The 21,152-nt window shown below is 37.5% G+C and overlaps 2 protein-coding genes across 2 annotated transcripts in view; both read right to left on the bottom strand.

Annotated features, from left to right (window-relative positions):
* Nucleotides 1–21,152, bottom strand: part of LOC137032442 (polymeric immunoglobulin receptor-like) — a 93,218-nt gene that overhangs the window by 39,827 nt on the left and 32,239 nt on the right. The gene's annotated exons all lie outside the window — the stretch shown is intronic.
* LOC137031540 (protein CD300H-like) lies at nucleotides 1,390–13,894 on the bottom strand. The gene is made up of 7 exons (XM_067402550.1): nucleotides 13,782–13,894; nucleotides 13,294–13,617; nucleotides 12,862–12,993; nucleotides 12,613–12,759; nucleotides 11,235–11,284; nucleotides 1,548–1,600; nucleotides 1,390–1,465 (listed from the first exon to the last, which is right to left on the bottom strand). The coding sequence occupies exons 1-7, from the start codon at nucleotides 13,819–13,821 to the stop codon at nucleotides 1,390–1,392; spliced, it is 822 nt and encodes a 273-aa protein (XP_067258651.1). The 5' UTR covers nucleotides 13,822–13,894.

Raw genomic sequence — 21,152 nt, 5'->3', positions numbered from 1 at the left:
TGACAGTTGCTATTAAATTTATAATATAATAAGTGAATTCACATCCATAAAACTCACAATCTGTTGAGTTTTCCAACCTAGTTTTGTTTGAATGACATATGGAACAAATAAGTTCAAAACCTGTTCAAAACTGAAAGTGAAACTAATTCAACTAATTAATTAACTATTCATTAATTAACTCCCTCTAGTGTTCAGATGGTGTTCAGCACCACAGACAGCAGCTGATCTGCAGCTCTTGACTGAGGCCCTGATTGAATTTTGATGCTTTTGTTTGATCAGATCACAAGTAGATGAGGCAGACACATTCCTGTTTACACCTGGTATTTTAATCGGTCTCTTTTGTCCACTTATAGGCTTAACCAGACCTTTTGATTTAACAGACAAAAACAGCTCACACAATTTACATATGATGACAGAAAAACATACGGAGCACTTTTTTTTTTTGCTGCAGCACCACTGTGAATGCGGTGAGTGTGGAATCAGGAATGGTGAGAGAACATTGTGCTTGGTACATTTAAATCCCGACTGGCTAGCACACTTCCCATAATGTTTGTGCATTATTTTAGTAGGCATATTGGACATCTATTTATATGTTATCATTTTTAATTATAACATATTGGACAACATGAGCGTTTACACTACGAAAGCAATCTGGTCAAATGTGTTTTCCACTACCGCTGGAAGTGGTCAAATGTAGACAAGCTCAAAACATTTTAGACCTCGTTTACACCTGTATTGAGCGTCATCCACTTGGGACCCGATCAACCAAAACACATCTTAATACCAGGTGGAAAGATTAGATTAGAAAACTTTATTAATCCCTGTAAGGAGAACTCATTCACCACCATTACACAATACAAACAACACAAATAGACAAACATTTTTAAAAACAAACAAACAAGATTAACACAACTTCATTAAACTGCAACTACGTGATTTATCTGGACAGACTTGAGCTGCTGAGTTTGTAAGAACAGGAACATCAGTTACCTATGAGATTTGATGTTAAAATAATCACACATTATTGTTATATAGAACAACTATCTTTAGTTATACAGAAAAACATAGGCTACATTTTTGTATTAGTGTATTGAGCAAATAACAATCAGAAAACGGTTGACCACTAACGTATTTGCTGTAATCACTGACTCACAACTGCATATAATGAACGTTATTAAAGAGGAACATCATCTGGATCATCTGTCATTCTGTACATGATGATGAAACAACAAGTCCTGCACTGTTAAACAGTACCGTAAACTGTATTACTATCAGAGGAGTTTATGAGTTTATGGGTAGGCCTAATTGTGGAGTAGTGTAAACCGTCTTAGAAATATCAGAGGGGTTTATGGGAAGTATCATAAACAGTGTTGCAAGAATCAGCAGGTTTTATGGGTAACTGGGTGGTTTTGCAGTCAGTGTGAAGTCTGGTGTCTTTAATCTCCTCATACAGCGTTTGATGAACCTGAGAATGAGAAATTATTCACAGCTTTTGATTAAAGTCATTCATTCAAACACAATCTGATCAACAATGTGACTTTACAAACCGCTTCACTGTTTTCTGTTCCAGGTTCAGATATTTCAGAGGCTGAATCAGGGTCTGTAAAAATAGTAATAATGATAATTCAAATTTAATAATATTATTTCACATTGTTGTGATCCTGAGGATCACCAGAAATAAGGAGAGGACAAGTACGTCAAAAACATCTGAGCTTTATTTGACAATCATGCAATCACCTGCGGAAAACGCACACAAAACAAATAATGGCAGACAGGGACGTAACAAACTGTGACATTCAAAGTAACAAACTTGCCCATGTTTCACAGTGCATTGACTAGTTGTGACCAGCAGTGGGAAGAAACATCCACTCATTCCACAGACAATGTATTTACTGAACTGGAAAACAGCAACAACAACAAAGGAACTTTACTGTAGAAACAATGTTCATTTTGCATTTGCAAGTGATGTTCACAAATAATTACAAAGAATCTAAAAGTAATACACTGAATTAAACAATAAATGTAATGAAGAAAGACTAAAATAGTATTTTCTTATAAAACATACTTCAGTGATCTTTGTATTATTTACAGCTTTGCCTCATGCCTCACTCACTACCCTGACTACCCTGCATCTTTTATCACATCAGCCTCAACAAGCGGTCCAAGACATGCCTGCCCATGGAAGGTCCTCAAGAGAGCTTTGAAGAATACGTTGAGTGGGTACAGGTCAGATGTGGATCCCCTACACCATCTGCACCATGAAGGAAGACCTCACCAACCACACTCTGGACCCAGAGCCCAAACAGGCTAATGTCAGGGTTATCTTTATTTCAGTTCAGTTTCATTGTGTTTTGGTTTTGTTGTCCCTGTTCTCATATCAGTTCCCAGTAGGGGTGTGACGAGACAGGTATCTCACGAGACGAGACGAGACTCGAGATTGAGTTCACGAGATGAGACAAGATGGCAAAATACATGACTAGAAAAAATATTCTGCAGGTGTATTTGAAATGTTTTAACTAATCATCTCAGTGAACGTCATTTCAGTTCTACTTTCTGAGTATGAATTATCATATGCAGTAAAAGACAACAATACTCAAGTACTGTAAAAGGTTTTGCCACTAACTCAAGTGACTGACTTCTCTTCTGTATGATTTCAGTCCCTTCAGGCCTTACTGTACATGATTTATGAGCTTCTACATCTTTTGACCTCCTAACTGAACTCCTTTCCACAAACTGATCATAGAAATAAAAACAGTATAAATAAAAATGGTAACACTTTACAATAAGGTCTCATTTATTAACATCAATGTATTAACCAACATCAACTAACAATGAGCAATATATGTGCTACAGTATTTATTAATCTTTGTTAATGTTAGTTAATAAAAATAGTCATTCATTGTTAGTTCATGATAGTTCACAGTGCATTAACTAATGTTAACAAATGAAACCTTACTGTTTGTGCTTAATAAGATTAAGAGAAAACTGTTATTCGTTTTTATGGTAACACTTTACAATAAGTGCAGCCACAATCGCACCCTCTCAATATTCAAAGTGCAAATAAGACCAATTTTTCTTTGATACAGAGCAAGAGTTACAACTACACTGCTCAGCCTAAAATAGCTTTCATATTGAGAGATATTTGCATTCATCAGGGAGCCGCTTTTAAAATGCGGGGTACTGAAATTGCGTTTGAATGCGCGTTCGCGTTTACTTTCACTTTCACGATCGCACGTACTCTGTGAATATGGAGCGGCAGCGACCGTTATCCAAATGAATTAAATGTTTTTTATTTAAATACAAAGCAAACGACAGTGGAGGCATAATGTAAACATAATGGTGGCATATTCTTTCCTAATCATCCTAACACTCTGTCATGGCAACATCACGAGACTACTTTTCGCCTCGACGAGAAATCTCGTCACAGTTTAGTCTCGTCACACCCCTAGTTTCCAGTCATTATTCATTTAGTTTCACACCTGTTCTTACCTCTGTTAATTGTTCCCTGTGTGTTTAAACCCTGATTTCTGTCAGTTCATGTTCTTGTGATCTCCTGCATGTTTTTTTTTTCTTTTCTTGGAATTCTCTTTGCATCTTAATCGTTGTGCATGCTAGAAGCCAGACATTACAGTTTTGCTAAGTTAAGATATGTGCATGTTATTTCTGAATGTTCAAAACACCCAGTTTTTTTTAAATGTTAAAAGAAAAATTTATTGGTTATTTGAACAGTAAGGAAACATTGCATTTTAGTCGCCTGTCACCTGTCAATTGCGTCATACCTGCGTTACCACACACTGATTCATTTGTGCTCCGATGCTTCCTGTAACATTGTTTTGAAATCGGCCATCACTAAATAAGTTGTTTTTTGTTTTGTTTTTTTTTGTTTTTTTGGCGCACCAAAAATATTCTTGTCGCTTTATAATATTAATATTGAACCACTGTACTCACATGAACTGATTTAAATATGTTTTTAGTACCTTTATGGATCTTGAGAGAGGAAGTGTGCTCCCTATGAAGGCCTCACAGAGCCATCAGATTTCAACTAAAATATCTTAGTTTGTTTTTCCGAAGATTAACGAAGGTCACGAGTGTGAAACGGCATGAGGGTGAGTAATAAATGACAGAATTTTCATTTCTGGGTGAACTAACCCTTTAAGCAAAATGATAAGACTTATGCCGGGTTCAGACTACACATTATTTTTGTCCGCCATGATAGTCACTGTCAGATTCTATGATGACTCCTAAAAGCTTGTTGTGTAAACAAACAATGGCTAGCAGTGCGCTTGTGTCTTGTAGTCAGAAAAGTACAAAAGTGGATATATATCTGGACTTTTTTCACTCTGTTGTGGTAACTCAGTCCCTCGAGGAAACTTTTTGTTTCGGCATGTTTGAAAGCATGTTGGAAGGAGCTTCTGTGCTTCTATTGGCCAGTGTTACACATGTGAGGGAACTCATCATGCACGACCGAGAAAAAAATTAAACATGCTAGTCTTTTCACAAGCTGAAATGCTCAAATCTTGCTGTAACAAGTGGATTGTTAGTTTTCCTGTCATGTTCCCAAGGGGACAGATTTGAGTGACGCACGATCGGAAGTGAGTGACGTTCAGACAGAGAACTAGGTTGTGGCACTTGTAATGCTGTTATGCACATGTGATGAATAAAGTAAGCAAGGATACTGCTTTAATCGTCCATTCTGTATAGTTTGATAAAACAGACCAGAATGAAACATGGTGGCAGCGGTCGTGAATTCAGCCGAAGTTAGTACCGAGCCATGAAGAGTGAAAAGTGCCGCTAGCTTGTTGTAGTTAGCCTAGCCCGCAAGCTCGAGCAAGGGACTACACAGTGTTTACGGAGTCTTGCCGGAGCAGAAAAGAGCGCCAGACGTCGCGATGGATGGTCTCAAGCCGCCTCCAACACTTTGTTTGGATTCAACCAACTTAGCGAAAACTTGGAAAAGTTGGAAAGAGGAGTTTACGCTGTATACAGACCTCACTGTGCCCGATGCAGAGGAGACAACTAAAGTTAAGTTGTTTAACTACCTCCTCGGAGAGAGAGGGAGGGAACTTTTAGCAACGTTGACAAGCGGTGATACATCTGCGAGGGGGACAGTGAGTACAATGATGACGCAGTTTGATAAACATTGCAATCCGCAACTGAATGAGGCTGTTGAGCGATATAAGTTTTTTGTTAGAGACCAAGGACAAGACGAAAACATTGACAGATATGTCACAGATTTGAGAGTATTGGCCAGCACATGCAATTTTGGTAACATTAAGGACTCACTAATAAGAGACCGCATTGTGTGTGGTACACAGAGCCCTGCGATGAGGGAAAGACTGTTAAGGGAAGAAAACTTAACGCTGGATAAGTGCATGCAAATATGCAGAGCTACTGAACTGTCAAAAGAGAACAGCAAAACCATACAAGGTAAAACGGTGGAAGAAATACATGCAATGAAGAAGAATCCAAAGAGAGACAAAAAGGAGGAGATTAACTGTAACTTTTGTGGCAAAACACATGAGAAAAATAAACACAGATGTCCAGCCTATGGAAAGAAGTGTAAGAAGTGTGGAAAAGAGAATCACTTTGCTGCAAAATGCAAGTCCAAGTTTGAGAAAAACAAGAAAGGCAGACAGGTACACACAATTTCAGAATCAAGTGAGTCGTGTGAGGATATCATGACAATAACAGACATCAGCGAAAACCAAGAGACAATAAATCAAGTGAAAGAAGCACACAGCAAAAGTCAACATCTCTTTGCAGGTATGTTGTTGGACAAAAAGCTTTCAGATAGACTGTGGTGCTACTTGTAATGTTATCCCAATGCAACTGTTGAACCCAAATATACAATTGGAAAACACAGAGAAAGTACTTGTCATGTACAACAAAAGCAGATTACGACCACTTGGAAAATGTAAAGTCAAACTCCGAAATCCGAGAAATGATAAACTATATAGACTTGAGTTTCAAGTGGTGGACCAGGAGGACAGGATCCCGCTACTGGGAAGAAAAGCTAGTGAAGCCATGAAATTGATCAAAGTACAGTATGAGAACATACTGGCGATTGACAGTATAGTGAAAACACAATGTACAGACAAAACGACTGACAACAGTGAGCAGCTGACAAATATGGAGAAAATAAAGGGAGAGTTCGGAGATGTTTTCACAGGCGTTGGCTGCCTAGAAGGCGAGTACAACATTGAAATAGACAAAAGTGTACCACCAGTAAAACTGCCTAAACGCAGAGTGCCTGTTGCAATGATGACTCCACTCAAAGAGGAGCTAAAGAATCTCGAAAGCCAAGGAATCATAGCACCTGTGGAGTGCAGCACTGACTGGATAAGCAGTATGGTGTCAGTGACAAAACAAAATGGAAAGCCAAGGATCTGTATAGACCCCAAACCACTGAATAGAGCACTAAAAAGAAGCCATTTTCCTCTTCCAATCATTGATGATGTCCTGCCAGGACTCTCAAAATCCAAGGTATTCACTGTTTGTGATGTAAAGCATGGATTTTGGCATGTCAAGCTGGATGAAGCGTCCAGTTACCTCACCACGTTCGCAACCCCATTCGGACGGTATCGTTGGCTCAGGATGCCAATGGGTATAAGCCCAGCTCCGGAAGTCTTCCAAAGGAAACTCATGCAAGCACTAGAGGGCTTACCAGGTTTGTATATCATTGCGGATGATATACTGATCACGGGGGAGGGTGACACACAAGAGGAAGCAGACAAAGATCATGAGAAAAACTTGAGATGTTTTCTAATGAGGTGTAGACAAAGAGACATTAAGCTCAATGCAGACAAGTTTAAACTGAGGAGAGAGTCTGTACCCTACATTGGACACTTGCTGACAGCAGAAGGCCTCCGCATTGACCCAGAGAAAGTGCGGGCAGTGCGGGAGTTACCGAGGCCTACAGATGTTAAGGGGGTACAGAGACTTGTAGGTATGCTGAACTACCTGTCAAAGTTTTGTGATCATCTTTCTGATGACTGTGAAGTTTTGAGACAACTTACACACAAGGAGAACATGTGGGAATGGACTGAAGTGCACGAGACAGCTTTTAAAAGATTGAAAGACAAAATAACAAATGCACCACTGCTCAAGTACTATGACCAAAATGAGGAGTTAACCCTACAATGTGATGCCTCAGAGACAGGACTAGGAGCAGCCCTGACACAGAGAGGTAAACCTGTGGCATTTGCGAGCAGAGCGCTGACACCCACTGAAAGGGGTTATGCACAGATCGAAAAAGAATGTTTGGCCATAGTGTTCGGAATGGAAAAGTTCCATCAATATACTTATGGTAGAAAAGTGACTGTTCAAAGTGACCATAAGCCACTGGAGAATATTGTGAGAAAACCGCTACTTAGTGCACCAAAGAGATTACAAAGAATGTTACTCAGGCTGCAGAAATATGACATTAATGTGATCTATGTGCCTGGGCGAGACATGCTACTAACTGACACACTAAGCAGAGCTTATTTACCTGACAGCAATCAGGGAGACACAGAGACAGATCTAGAGACTGTTAACATGATTACCTACTTACCAATCTCTGCAGAAAGACTATCAGCTATTCGCAATGCAACAAGGGAAGACACAAAGTTGCAGGAAGTGATTAAGTTGATTCTTACAGGATGGCCTCAGAACAAAAAAGACATTGAGCAAAACATTCAACACTATTTTGCTTTTCAGGACGAGCTGAGCTTTCAGAATGGCATAGTGTTTAGGGGAGAAAGAGCAGTTATTCCTGACACACTAAGAGCTGACCTGACCAGCCGCATACACTCAACACATCTGGGAGTGGAAGGTTGCCTCAGACGAGCACGTGAGTGTGTGTACTGGCAAGGGATGACTGAGCAAATAAAGACGTTTATTTCCAAATGTGACATCTGCAGGTCAGTTGACACCAAGCAACAAAAAGAGATATTGCATCCCCATGACATTGCCTACAGACCTTGGGCTAAGGTAGGGACTGATTTGTTTTCTTGGCACAATAAAGACTACCTAGTAACTGTGGACTATTATTCAAACTTTTGGGAGGTTGATTATTTACCGGACACCAAAAGTACCACAGTGATTCACAAACTGAAAGCACACTTTGCTCGTCAGGGGATTCCAGATGTGCTCATCTCGGATAACGGACCGCAGTACTCATCACATGACTTTAAAAGGTTCAGCCAAAAGTGGGAATTTGTGCACAGAACATCGTCACCCGGGTACCCCCAAAGCAATGGAAAGGCGGAGTCAGCTGTCAAAACAGCAAAACGTCTTATGCAGAAAGCTGCAGCTGCTGGACAGGATCCATACTTAGCTCTACTGGACCATCGCAACACACCGAGCCAAGGTCTCACGACCAGTCCAGCACAGAGACTTCTCAGCAGGAGGACCCGGACCCTTCTTCCTACTAAAGATACACTGTTGGAGCCTAAAGTGTCAAACAACAAACAGGGACTGATTAACAACAGACAAAGACAGGAGAAATACTACAACCGCACAGCAAAAGACTTGGACTGTTTCACATCGGGGGACAGTGTTCGAGTCCAACCATTTGAGCCTTGTAAAACTTGGAAAACAGCTAGAGTGATTAGACCAGTGAGTCCCAGATCTTATGAGGTTGAGTTGGAGTCGGGTAGTGTCCTGAGGAGAAACCGTCGCCACCTCAGACACAACTACTGCCCACCCTCAACATCTGCACAAACAGGGGTGTTGACAAACTCACAAACTGTAGCTGCTGAATGTGCTCAGGGTAATGATCAAAGCACTGTTACTACGAGGTTGGGTCGTCAGGTCACAATGCCTACCTATTTGAGGGATTATTCTATGTGAAATTATTATTTGACATGTTTCGTCATTTTCTAGTATGTTTGTGAGTTGCGGTTGCACTGTAAAAGAGAGGGGAAAAGGGTAAATGAATAATTGATTGCACAGTTAATTTGCAAGGTATATATTGTCAAGAATAAGTTTACAAAATATGCACTTGAAGTTAATGTTCTAAGAGGACATATTATAAGTTTGCTTTTGAGTTTAGGCAAGATAATTATATGCATTTTGTTTCTGAAGCATTAATGTTTACATCTGAAGCTACTGAGAAGGAAATGTTAATTTTGTTCAAAAAAAAAAAAAAGAAAAAAAGAAAAGGTATAACTTGTGTAAAATTAAAAAAAAAAAAAAAAAAAGAGAAAGGATGTAACAAGTGGATTGTTAGTTTTCCTGTCATGTTCCCAAGGGGACAGATTTGAGTGACGCACGATCGGAAGTGAATGACGTTCAGACAGAGAACTAGGTTGTGGCACTTGTAATGCTGTTATGCACATGTGATAAATAAAGTAAGCAAGGATACTGCTTTAATCGTCCATTCAACAGACCAGAATGAAACACTTGCGTCCCAACTCCCATTGTCGTTTACAAATCCCTACGACACCCTACGTCAAGCAGATCGTGGCAAAATCAGGCTAAAATTGAATGATAGAGTTGTTTGTCTTTGCAGATGGAGATACTGAACAGAATACAGGAGAACCAGACCCAGGCTGAAAGTGGCTGCAGACGGATGACTGAAGAGGGAAGAAGACAAATCACAGGTAAGGAGCTCAGGTGAGTATCACAGGTAGGTCATCAGTAGCGTACGGTGGATACAATACCAGACAGAGTCCTTGTGTTTGGTTTAAGCCGGGTGCACACTGTGCGATTTATAACAGTACCTTATGATTGTTGCTTGTCAGACTGTACGAACATGATCCTCATGTCACACTGCGGGATCTCAGCTGTCATATATGTCAGACTGTACGACAGTCAAGACGAGTTAAAAACGGACGCGCACATTCGGTTACTGTGAACTGCATTATACGCGGGACTGAAATGGTGGCTAACAAAGACATCTCTAATGTTAATTTTGATCACGGCTTGTCTTGAAAAAGACAATTTGACATTCATCATAGGAGAAGTCACACTGCAGGACTATGTGCCAAATCTTCTGACACTGCCAGAATTTCGTTGGAGGCAAAATTTGATCTTAAAGGTCATTAATTGGCTGTCGGTGAATATGTCAAACTAGCGATCAAAGACTACAGATTTTAGCTTAGGATTATAAGAATCTTTTAGGATTCTCATAATTTGTCACAGGCAACCAAATCATGGCCAAAATCGCACCCGGCTTTAGAATTTTTTAATGGCAGTATTGATGAGGCTGATGGTAAACTGATGTGATGATTGCGCATAGTGGGCAGGTTGTGACCAGGGAGGATCATGGGAAATGTAGTGCATAGAGGTGACTGGACTGGTGAAAGGAGATTGTGACAGTAAGATTGTAATCAATTGTCATGAGTTCCTCTTTTTTATGCTCCTGACTTTTGAATGAAAAAGAAATATAATAATATGAAGAAGTAATTAAACACACTTCAATTTCACTTCCCGTCTCTTATGTTCAAAGAAAACCCTCGATTTCCTCATTCTCTATTCATGCATAAATTTAGTTCTGCAGAAACTACAGAAAACACTCACACTTTACTGCATGCTTGATCATACTGTTTTAATGTTTAAGTTAATGACTAGAGTTTAATTAAATATTACATTTATTCCTTTAGCAGACATCAGCAATTTATCAGGAGCCAATAATAGCTAAAGCAGAAGTAAAACCATGGAACAGAGGTTTAAAAAATGTATATATGAGGACTGTTTTTGTCCTGTCACTGTTGCATTGTGGGGTGAACTTCCACTCCATGAAGCTGCTCTGAGACACAGTCTGTAAAAAACATCATTACAGTCTCTTTACTGTGGAGCAGATCATCTGATCAGCTAGTTAATTTGCAGTGGAGTAGATTGTTGAAACTGGTTTATCTACTGTTGAATAGACTGTTAATTCTGGTTTGTCTGCAGTGGAGATCATTGTGTCATCTGGTCTATCTGCTGTAGTGTAGATGGTGGTGGTGTCTTTGTTCTTGCACTGAAACTCGCTGATTTCCTGATAATTATGGTCATTACAGTCAATGTCCTGCAAAATAACTCATGTTATCTTCCAAACCCTTCCACATTTGAACATCTCAACATTATTTGTTATCACTAGCAGATACATGCTGAGATTTGGACACTAGAGAACAGGAAACAGACGTCCAGAGTCTGCAGCTCCAAACCAATGAGCAACAATCAGTTTTCACCAGCACCTGGTGTTTTCAAGAGCTTAAATATATAAGATCATCATCATCATCATCATCATCATCATCATCATCACTCACCTCGGCAGTGATTTCTGCTGTTGTATTTAAAGGCAAAATTCCAACAGGCACTGTCAAAACATGAGGAGGATTAAAGTTACATTCAAACAGCAAACGTTAGAAAGAGACGTGTGCGTATCTGTGTTTTTAGAGAGCCTCAATGACTGACTGTCAGCATCTTTTCCACAAGGTCAACCAGATGAAGACTTAATTCCTCATTTACCGCTAGAGCCGCCAAGGGACGTTGTATACCTAAAACCGCCAGTGGGTAAAATTTACCCGCGCACATGATTATTGTTTTGATATGGCTAAAAATCATATTGTGTCACTGTATTATGCCACTGTCTCCACAAAATATTGTCTAGAGCCACGAAATGATTATTTTAGTCATCAACTATGTTTTTGTCCTGTTGTTTTATACTATTTTAAGCAGGCTACACTAATAACTTTTTTGGTGAATATAGGCTAAACCAGCCTGCAGTGACAATGAGAAATAGACAGAAATAAATACATATTTGGGTGCTGTAATATTAGAATAAAATGACATTAATCACATATTAAGAGATAACCCATGTTATTTAAAATTACTAAAATTCCCTAAATAGACAATAAAGAGCAATAATAATTCACTGCACTGCATAGGATGTGTGATGCAATGACAAATTCAAACGCACAGTTTAACCTAATTAAATATGAATTTGTTTAGTTATATAATTTATAATATTATTAAGAGAACAACACCAATAAACTTGGGGTAATCAAAAAAAAAAAAAAAGTTAAATTCATTGCATCATAGATTGGATTTTTTTTTTTTTTTTTTTTTTTCAGGAAATGCGCAGACTAGAATAAACAGTAGCAAACAATACACAATAAAAATTGCAAATAAATAAATAAATATATAATGCAAAGTTTGAACATTTATGAGTAGGCAAAAACATCTTCATTTGAACGCTTACAGCAAGCCTACATGTTGCTCAAATGCATCACGAGAATAAAGGTAAATCTGACCTGCTGGCGGTTTTAGGTATAAATGCCCCATTTTTAAATCTGGTTTTATCTGAGCAATTTTTAACAACAGGAGATTTTAAATAATACAGTTTTAGTAAAAGTCAATGACGGGTAGACTTAGATATTTTATTGAAAATACAATTTAAATGTACATTTAAAAAAACAACCATGGGCACATTTTACCCCGTGGTGGTTCTAGAGTTAAACTCTGATTTAAGACTTAAGTGTCTTCAAAAACTCAGGGATAGTCCTGTCACTGCTCACATAGTATTTATAACTAGCTGTATATAAAAACAATAGATGTCTATGGAAAATCCCCATTTAGAGAGCAACTGTAAGTGTGTGTGTGTGTGTGTGTGTGTGTTTGTGTGTTTCATTATGTAAATCTGACCTTGCTGTGAAGGTCCTGATTGTGAAACTCTTGGTGGTTTCTTGCTTCTCTTCCTAAACCACACCATCAGCGTCATGAAGAAGATGATCACCATGATGACTAACCCAACACTGATGTAGATAACAGACCCTGAATGTGAGAAGTGACCTGTAACACACATTTACTGTCCTTTAAACTGATATATAGATGCATTACATTCAAATATTCAAGAAATAAGAGTCATAAAGAGTGACAGACAGATGAACTGACCTGTTTGACCTGTGTGATTCATGCTGGTGGATTGTAGATTCAGATCTGTTGTTCTGAAATATGATGATGATGATGTTGATGATGATTTCTTTGAAAAAGGTCTGATGGTTGAAATCTCAGGAGGCTTCTCATCTGATGAATGACAGGAAAAATCAACTTAAAGTCACTGTCTCTAAAACACTGACAATGAATTAAACTTAAAATAAATAAACATTTATCTGTTCTATTGTCTTCTGTAGAGCTGCTTCATAGCTGAAAATGAAGTAATTTTACAACTGATTAACTTTGCCACAATAAAACTGTTATTTTCCTATTTATTACTATGAAGCTTTGAAATAATATTGTGATCTTATTTTATTTAATGACCATCGGCCTGTTCCCTTGTAGTTCATTTCTACTGAAGCTACACTTCTAATAAATATAATCACTTACTCTGTTTAACCAGCAACTTAATCTCTGTATAGACATCAGTAGTAAATGTCCTCTCCACAGCACACCAGTATTTTCCTTCATCTGCTGTTCTCAGATCAGTGATGGTGACGGTGAAAAATCTGTTCGTCGTGTCGTCAGTCAGAGAGAATCTCTCGTCTTTATCTGGAGATCCTGATTTAACCATGATGTTTTTATTTAACAATAAACACTCCCCTTTACAAAAATACTTTGAATTTGATTCATATCCAGGTTCATATGGGCATCTGATCTCAACTCTCTCTCCTCTGTGTCCTGTAACTGTATCTGGAGCTCCTACAACAACAGCTGAAACACAAATATCATTATATAGAGCTGTTATGTGTGAGCAAGAGACATCAGCAGGCCAGAATAATAACTTACAAATATCATTCATATGAGTCTGATGATCATGTGATAATCAAGAGATCATGTCAAACTGTGTGTAAAAGAGCTCAGAGTCTCAAACTCACCTGTACAGATGCTGGAAAAGAGCAGCAGAACGTCCCACATGATCAACTTTGACAAGAGTTTCGCTAAAATAAAACACCAAACTCTGTGTGTCAAACGCTACTGTCGTTCTCTTCCGTACTGAGTGAACAATGGCATCAGCAATATAATATTACCATTTCCTTCCCCTTCTGTATCTCTGACCACATCAGCTCTACAGGACATCATAGAAGAGCACATTTACTCTGACAAACTGAACATGCTTTGCTTACATACTGATCTAAACAGCTCAATACTTAGTTTCATTATATATGAATGTTATTTTTACCAAAATCAAAACTAAGGTCCATGATAAAGGTTACAATTTGTATATTTTAGATTTTGTATTTGCAAATGTTGTCTGGTTTCATTCTTACCTTCATTAGTTCATTTTAAACGGTCCTGTGGTCGACAAATAATAATTAAAAGTACAAACAGGCAATTCCATGTGATCTTTAAATATTTAATTTAATGAGCAAACTGCTGTTCATAATAGTTTTATATAGACACTGATATTGACACTGTCTCTTCGCAGCTGATTTCAGTCAATCTAAGTAGTTTTAGATGGAGATTTGCTACATAGGACCAACAGGAGTGTGTTGAAGCTCTGTGTAGTGTTTTACATCTCCTGTAGAGGGCGTGATGTAGTGCAGCTCACTGAGCAGGGTTGCCAAGTGCTCCGTTTTCCCGCAGAAATTGACTACTGCAGCAGGTTAAAGGTTTGAAATTGTATAAATTATATCTGTCTGAAATGCGTGTATTAAAATATTTTACCCATTTCCCAATAATAAAACCATTATCTATACAAAGTATGGATTATCAAGTTAAAATTGTTTGTAATGCATAAAAGTGACTGTAAAATTTTATTTTTGGTATTGGAGTTGAATATTTTGAGCTCCGATGTAGAGGTCTCCACGGGACTGTTTTTTGTCCTGTTCCCATTCCCGCAAGGTTCTATTCTGCACCCACCTGCTCCTGCCTAAAATTCACTCTGTGTTCAGTGTTTCCGCTTATAATGATTTCCTTCCCGACCCGACGGGTCCCATTAAATTAGATCATTTCCAGAATCTAACATTTAAAATTCCCCTAAAGAAAGAGAGTGATTGGGGATAACAAATATAACATTTTGGATAACCTAAACAATATTTTTATTCGTTATTTGTCTTATGATGCTGCCAACACCGTAAAAAAATGCCACAGAGAAAAATAGGCTAAATTAAATGCTAAATTATAGGCCAAACCAAAAATATGAATACAGGAAAACTGTTGGCTTACTAGCTATACTGCAAAATGAAATCTTTTTTTAACATCCACACATGAACAAAATGTCGCTGACTGATGACAGTTTCAGGCTACTGAACGTCTCTCACTCCAAAATCCGATCACAAAGGCTGAATGTTCTCTCTGAAGGTGCTCTCGTGGCAGGGATGCAAAGAATATATCTTGCCAGGGAACTGGGATCTGTGTGAATGCCACCTCTGCAGAAAGTTTTGTTCAATTAAATTTAAAGTGCGGATGCGCTGTTATCAAAGGATCTCAGGCGGTCTGACAATACATAGTAGACCAGAGTTACTTACCGCTACTGCCTTTCTTTCAAAATGTAATCCAATGCCATGAGAAATCTTATCGGACCTCTACTCTGATGTTTGGATCAGGGTCATTGAGTTAGTTTTGTTTCTTAGATCTGGCAACCCTCACTTTGAGACATAACAGAATCAGAGCTAAAGAGGCTAAAAAAGAAGGGGATTCAACTTTTTATTTGCTTTAACTGTAATTAACTGTAATTAATTACATTTATTTATTTTTTTTACTTGTGGTGTTAGCAACATATTTTGTTAATAATACTAAATATTAACTTACTATAAAGAACTATTTTATTATTTATATATGATTTCTATAATTATTATGATCTATATTATTAATCCATTACACACAAGCAATTTTAGTTTAACAGTTATTATTAAGCATTTAGTTTAAATGAATATTAATATATACAGATCATATGTAATATAAATAAGCTGTAAATAAACTTAAGATGTGATCTTACATGTTTGAGTCTCTTTTGCTATATATCAACTATATCAACTATAAAAACTTGCACTAATAGAGAAAGATCATTTCTTTTATTTGTGCTCTTTCACAGACAAGTATTTTCCATTTAAATTCTTCATTTTCAGTGAAAGAGTTTTGAATTGCGCTGCCACTCTCGCGAGAAGTGAATCACAGTTTATCTCTGTTGCGAGGCATGTGATTGGCTGTTCACCACTGATGTCATGGATTCATGTGCACGCGCTCCGCAAACTCAGGATCAAAGCCTGAGTTGACAGAGAAAGTTGATGATCAGCATCATGATACCAATAAAGCCAGATTGGAGTGGTTTCCCTGAGTAATAACCCTGAGTTTGTTCAACTACATGGTACAGGCCCCTGCTGTCCTGTGTCATTTCAGGTGACTATAATAATCACAGTCTGAATCTGTCACCTGATTGGTCAAGTGGGTTTGAATCAGGCTGCTAATTGGTTGCTATAGCATAAACAGTAGACACATTTGCATAGTTGTTGAGGTGTGATGCAGGCATCTGATTGGATGAAGACGCTGTCACAGTGATGTCACCGTTTGGATTCACTTCATAAATGCAGTCAGTCAGAAAAACAACACATATATCAATAATTTACTAGTTTATATAGATAATGCTCTGTTCATTAATAAACAATAATTTCACATCTACAGGTAAAGATTTGAACACCCACCTATGTATTGTGCTGAACTAAATCTGAATGGAGCATGAATAGAGAAAAAAGACCAAATCAAATCAATTCAAACACTAAAAACAGGAATTTAAACTCAAAAACGAAGCATTACCTGTCCCACATTTCCTTTTCCTCTTTTTCAGGATGAGGATTGTTCCAGAACACAGAGTCAGAACCAGCAGAACCGAACCCAGACCGCCAGCAACAGAAGCCAGGTCTGAATGCATTGATAAACACATGATATTACATAAAACAACACTCTGCTGATTATGATTACACTGTATAACAAACTTAATGAGGATATCAATCATTTTGATTATTGTACTATTAAGAATATTCTAATATTTTATTGTTACAAATAAATTACTTTGATTATTGTGCCATTAATAATATTGTAATATTGGAAATCTATAGTTGTTATCTTGTGTAACTGAAGTGAAACTGGTAAACCTCGATTTTTCAGAAGAAAACCGAATTAACCACATGAAAGATGATATATGCATCGTTTTATGTTTATACAAGAGATAAAATGTGTCTCCACAAATCTTCAGAACTATTTCCTTTCAAAGAGTGATCACGTGATGTGAGTTGCATTATGGGTAGTGTAGTTTGAGCTTACTAGTGTTTGGCTGATGGACTTCATCTGTAGTATTTCCTGTTCTTGTTTCAGTTTCTGTTTGATGAGTGACGGACAGAGAGAAACACCAGTGACGTGTGAATGAGCCGCTCATGCAGTAAGAACATGAACACATAAACGAAGATCCACATTCACACACGCAAAACTTACATCATGTGAATATGAACAGAAGTTGTATATTTTTTATTCACAACAGAGATTATTATATACTGAACATAAGTGACTGAATTTAGTTTAGTTGCTGTAATAAGAAAACATTTCTTACTTGAACGCTGCTGAGGAGATAAACAGTGTACAGCTCATTCAGGGCGGGGTCTATGCTAATAGAGCAGAGGCTGACAGCAGTCGTGGGCGGGGCCTAAGCATTTTGTGACATCACAAAAAGTAAAATCTGCAAACGGCTTGTTCTGAGACACTTATTATGATTCATGGGGATTAAAAAAAGAGGAGTGAGTGGATTTTTACCATTCTAGGGTGATTGTGTACACACACTGCTGACACATATTTATATTCAGACACTATGTGAAGGTGAATTTTGCATAATATGCACCAATTTATGAATAATTAGTCAATCACTCTAAGTTACGTAATTAGATATCAATTTACCATGTTTAACCTTCAACAAAATCTCTGAATAGTCATCAGTAAAAGACATAGCAGAACTTCATAGCACACTTTCATCCTCTGCTCTCAGATCAGTTTCTGTTTTAACAATGAACACTCGCCTTTACAAAAAATACTTTGAATTTGATTTGTATCTAGATTCATATGAACATTTGATATCAACTCCCTCTCCTCTGTGTCCAGTAATTGCAGCGTCCACAACTGAAATGAACATTTCCTTCCCCTTCTGTCTCTCTAAACACATCCAGCTCTACAGGACATCTACAGTATACACTGACATGTTCTGTGCATATAGTATTAATAAAAATGGTGCTTACATTCATAATGTATTAACATTTTAATCAACATCATGATTTTAGGTTAACATTTGTGTATTTTAGACCGGCCTCAGTTTCATTTAAGTTCACCTTCAATAGTTTTTGGTCCATTTTTCTTGAGTTTGTTTGCAGCAGATTCAGTCAAAGTACAAAGAGTAATTTTAAATGAAGATTTGCTACATAATGAGAGTCAAAGTTGCATGTAGAGGCCCTGTGTAGTATTGTACTTCACCTGTAGAGGGCGCAGTGTAGAGCAGCTCTCTGAACTGAACTCACAGGCTGAACAGAAGACTAATATTAGTGATTATGCTCCTACTGTATGGTGTGTTGGCATATATTGTTATTGTTAGTCTTCTTCTTCATCATCTTCTTCTGCTCTTGAATTTATGGCAGCCCATAAAACCATTCATAGGAAGCCACAGCGCTGAAAGACCAAGCACTGCTGACAGAGACCGATTCAGAGTTATCATGCTGAATTGTTGTTTATCAGTGATACTGAAGAGTAAAAAGTGCAGTTCTCTCTGATTTAGTGTGAGGACAGATATAGTACCTGAGAAACTGATGGACGTGACGGTTCTCATGACCGCCTGCTTCAACCTCGACTCCCACTACCTGTTCTCACACTAAATACTGGATAGATATTATGTGTGTGTGTGTGTGTGTGTGTGTGTGTGTGTGTGTGTTTGTAGAGTTATACTTCCCTATAAGTAAACACAAACACTGTGACAGAAGTATTAATTGAAAAAAAAAAAAAAACTCTTCAGGGCACTGAAGGTGAAGTCTGGCCATCATCCATCCATCCATCCATCCATCCATCCATCCATCCACAAATTCATCCATCCATCCCTGCATCCATCCATCCATCCATCCATCCATCCATCCATCCACAAATTCATCCATCCATCCCTGCATCCATCCATCCATCCATCCATCCATCTATCCATACATACATACATAAATTCATCCACTAATATATGTATATATATATATATATATATATATATATATATATATATATATATATATATATATATATATATATATATAAATAAATACATGCTGGGAGCCACTGTAATATAAAACTTATAACTCCCATCAAGCATTCCAACATGAAGTATGTCACCAATGTTGAGATTCATGTGCTGATTCTTGATGTGTGCCTGGATTAATATTATTATTATTATTATTATTTATTTTTTTATTTTTTTCTCGAAAATGTATTTAAAAATTAAAATTCCAAATGTCTGATCTGTGGCAAGAAAGTATTGTAGGTGAAAATAATCTATTAATAATGTCCTGTCAAGTCAAGTCACCTTTATTTATATAGCGCTTTTTACAATGCAGATTGTGTCAAAGCAGCTTTACATTGATAACTGGTACATAATTTTGGCTGCACAGCAGCTCTTAAAGAATAGTGTCAATGCAGGCAGATCAAAGCACTGTTGAATATCAAATGTCAAGTCAAATGTCAAGTATTAATAATGTATAAAAGTATTAAAGGTGCCCTAGAATCAGAATTTGAATTTTCCTCTGCATAGTTGAATAACAAGAGTTCAGTACATGGAAAAGACATACATTGAGTTTCAAACCCCATTGTTTCCTCCTTCTTATGTAAATCTCATTTGTTTAAAAGACTTCCGGAAAACACGCGGATCTCAACATAACACCGACTGTTACGTAACAGTCGGGATCATTAATATGTATGACCCCAATATTTGCATAATGCCAGCCCATTCGACGCATTAGACAAGGAAAGGCAGTATTAACGGCTGGATCTGTGCACAGACAAGGTAAGCAAGCAAGAACAACAGCGAAAAATGGCAGATGGAGCAATAATAACTGACATGATCCATGATATCATGATATTTTTAGTGATATTTGAAAATTGTCTTTCTAAATGTTTCGTTAGCATGTTGCTAATATACTGTTAAATGTGGTTAAAGTTACCATCGTTTCTTACGTTTCTTATTCACGGAGACGAGAGTCGTTGCTATTTTCGTTTTTAAACACGTGCAGTCTGTATAATGCATAAACACAACTTCATTCTTTATAAATCTCTCCAACAGTGTGTAATGTTAGCTTTAGCCCATTAGCCACAGAGCATAGCCTCAAACTAACACAGAATCAAACGTAACCATCTAAATAAATACTTTACTCACATAATTCGAAGCATGCATGCAGCATGCATGACGAACATCTTGTAAAGATCCATTTGAGGGTTATATTAGCTGTGTGAACTGTGTTTATGCGATGTATATATAGTTGAGAGCTTGTGTGGCAGAGGAAGCGCATCTCTTAAAGGGGCCGTGCTGAAAAAATCAGTGCATAGTTAATGATGCCCCAAAATAGGCAGTTAAAAAAATTAATTAAAACAAATCTATGGGGTATTTTGAGCTGAAACTTCACAGACACATTCAGGGGACACCTAGGACTTATATTACATCTTGTAAAAAAAACAATCTAGGGCACCTTTAATAATTAATAAAGTATTAATAATGAATAACTACTTTTGTTCAGTAATGAGATTAGACAGTCATATGATGATGAAAACTGTCACCTGATCATGTTTGTTCAGGGCTTCCTTTGCAACAAATTGTGTTTTGGTAAACACTGTTACAAAGACCATCAACACTGATGACCATAATGGTGACCAGACATTTTATTTTCAATAAAACAGATGAATAACAGAAATAAAGTCTGGTTTGTAATAAATGTATTAAAGATAAAATATTGTAATAAAGATTTAATGTCTTCTCAGTTGTTTTCATCTAAGGCTGTGGCTGAAGTCAGTTGTAGTTCTTGTGTTTCTCTTTCCTTCAGTGATTCTGCTCGTTATCATCAGGTGTCTTTAATCATTGAACAATTGTCACTCAATTGATCACTTAAGTATCTAATTAACTCTAACAATGCTTCAGTGTTACTGGGTGGTTCCCATATGAACACAAAGTGGTGTTAATTTAACACAGGGGATTTTGTGAGACCATCATGAAGACAAGAGCCAAAAGAAATAATTAAACAATGTTTTGA

This window comes from Chanodichthys erythropterus, chromosome 12 (assembly GCF_024489055.1).
Source record: "Chanodichthys erythropterus isolate Z2021 chromosome 12, ASM2448905v1, whole genome shotgun sequence".
Taxonomy (NCBI): Eukaryota; Metazoa; Chordata; class Actinopteri; order Cypriniformes; family Xenocyprididae; genus Chanodichthys; species Chanodichthys erythropterus.
The sequence above is the reverse complement of the archived record's forward strand: the minus strand, read 5'-3'. Positions and strand labels throughout refer to the sequence as shown.

Excerpts from the sequence above, each read along its gene's own strand:
- LOC137031540 (XM_067402550.1), bottom strand. The coding sequence starts at position 13,821 with ATGTGGGACGTTCTGCTGCTCTTTTCCAGCATCTGTACAG. Across the intron at positions 12,994-13,293 it reads TAAGTTGCTGGTTAAACAGA|ATGAGAAGCCTCCTGAGATT; the intron begins GTAAGTGATTAT and ends GTCATTCATCAG. Across the intron at positions 12,760-12,861 it reads GAATCACACAGGTCAAACAG|GTCACTTCTCACATTCAGGG; the intron begins GTCAGTTCATCT and ends TGTGTGTTACAG.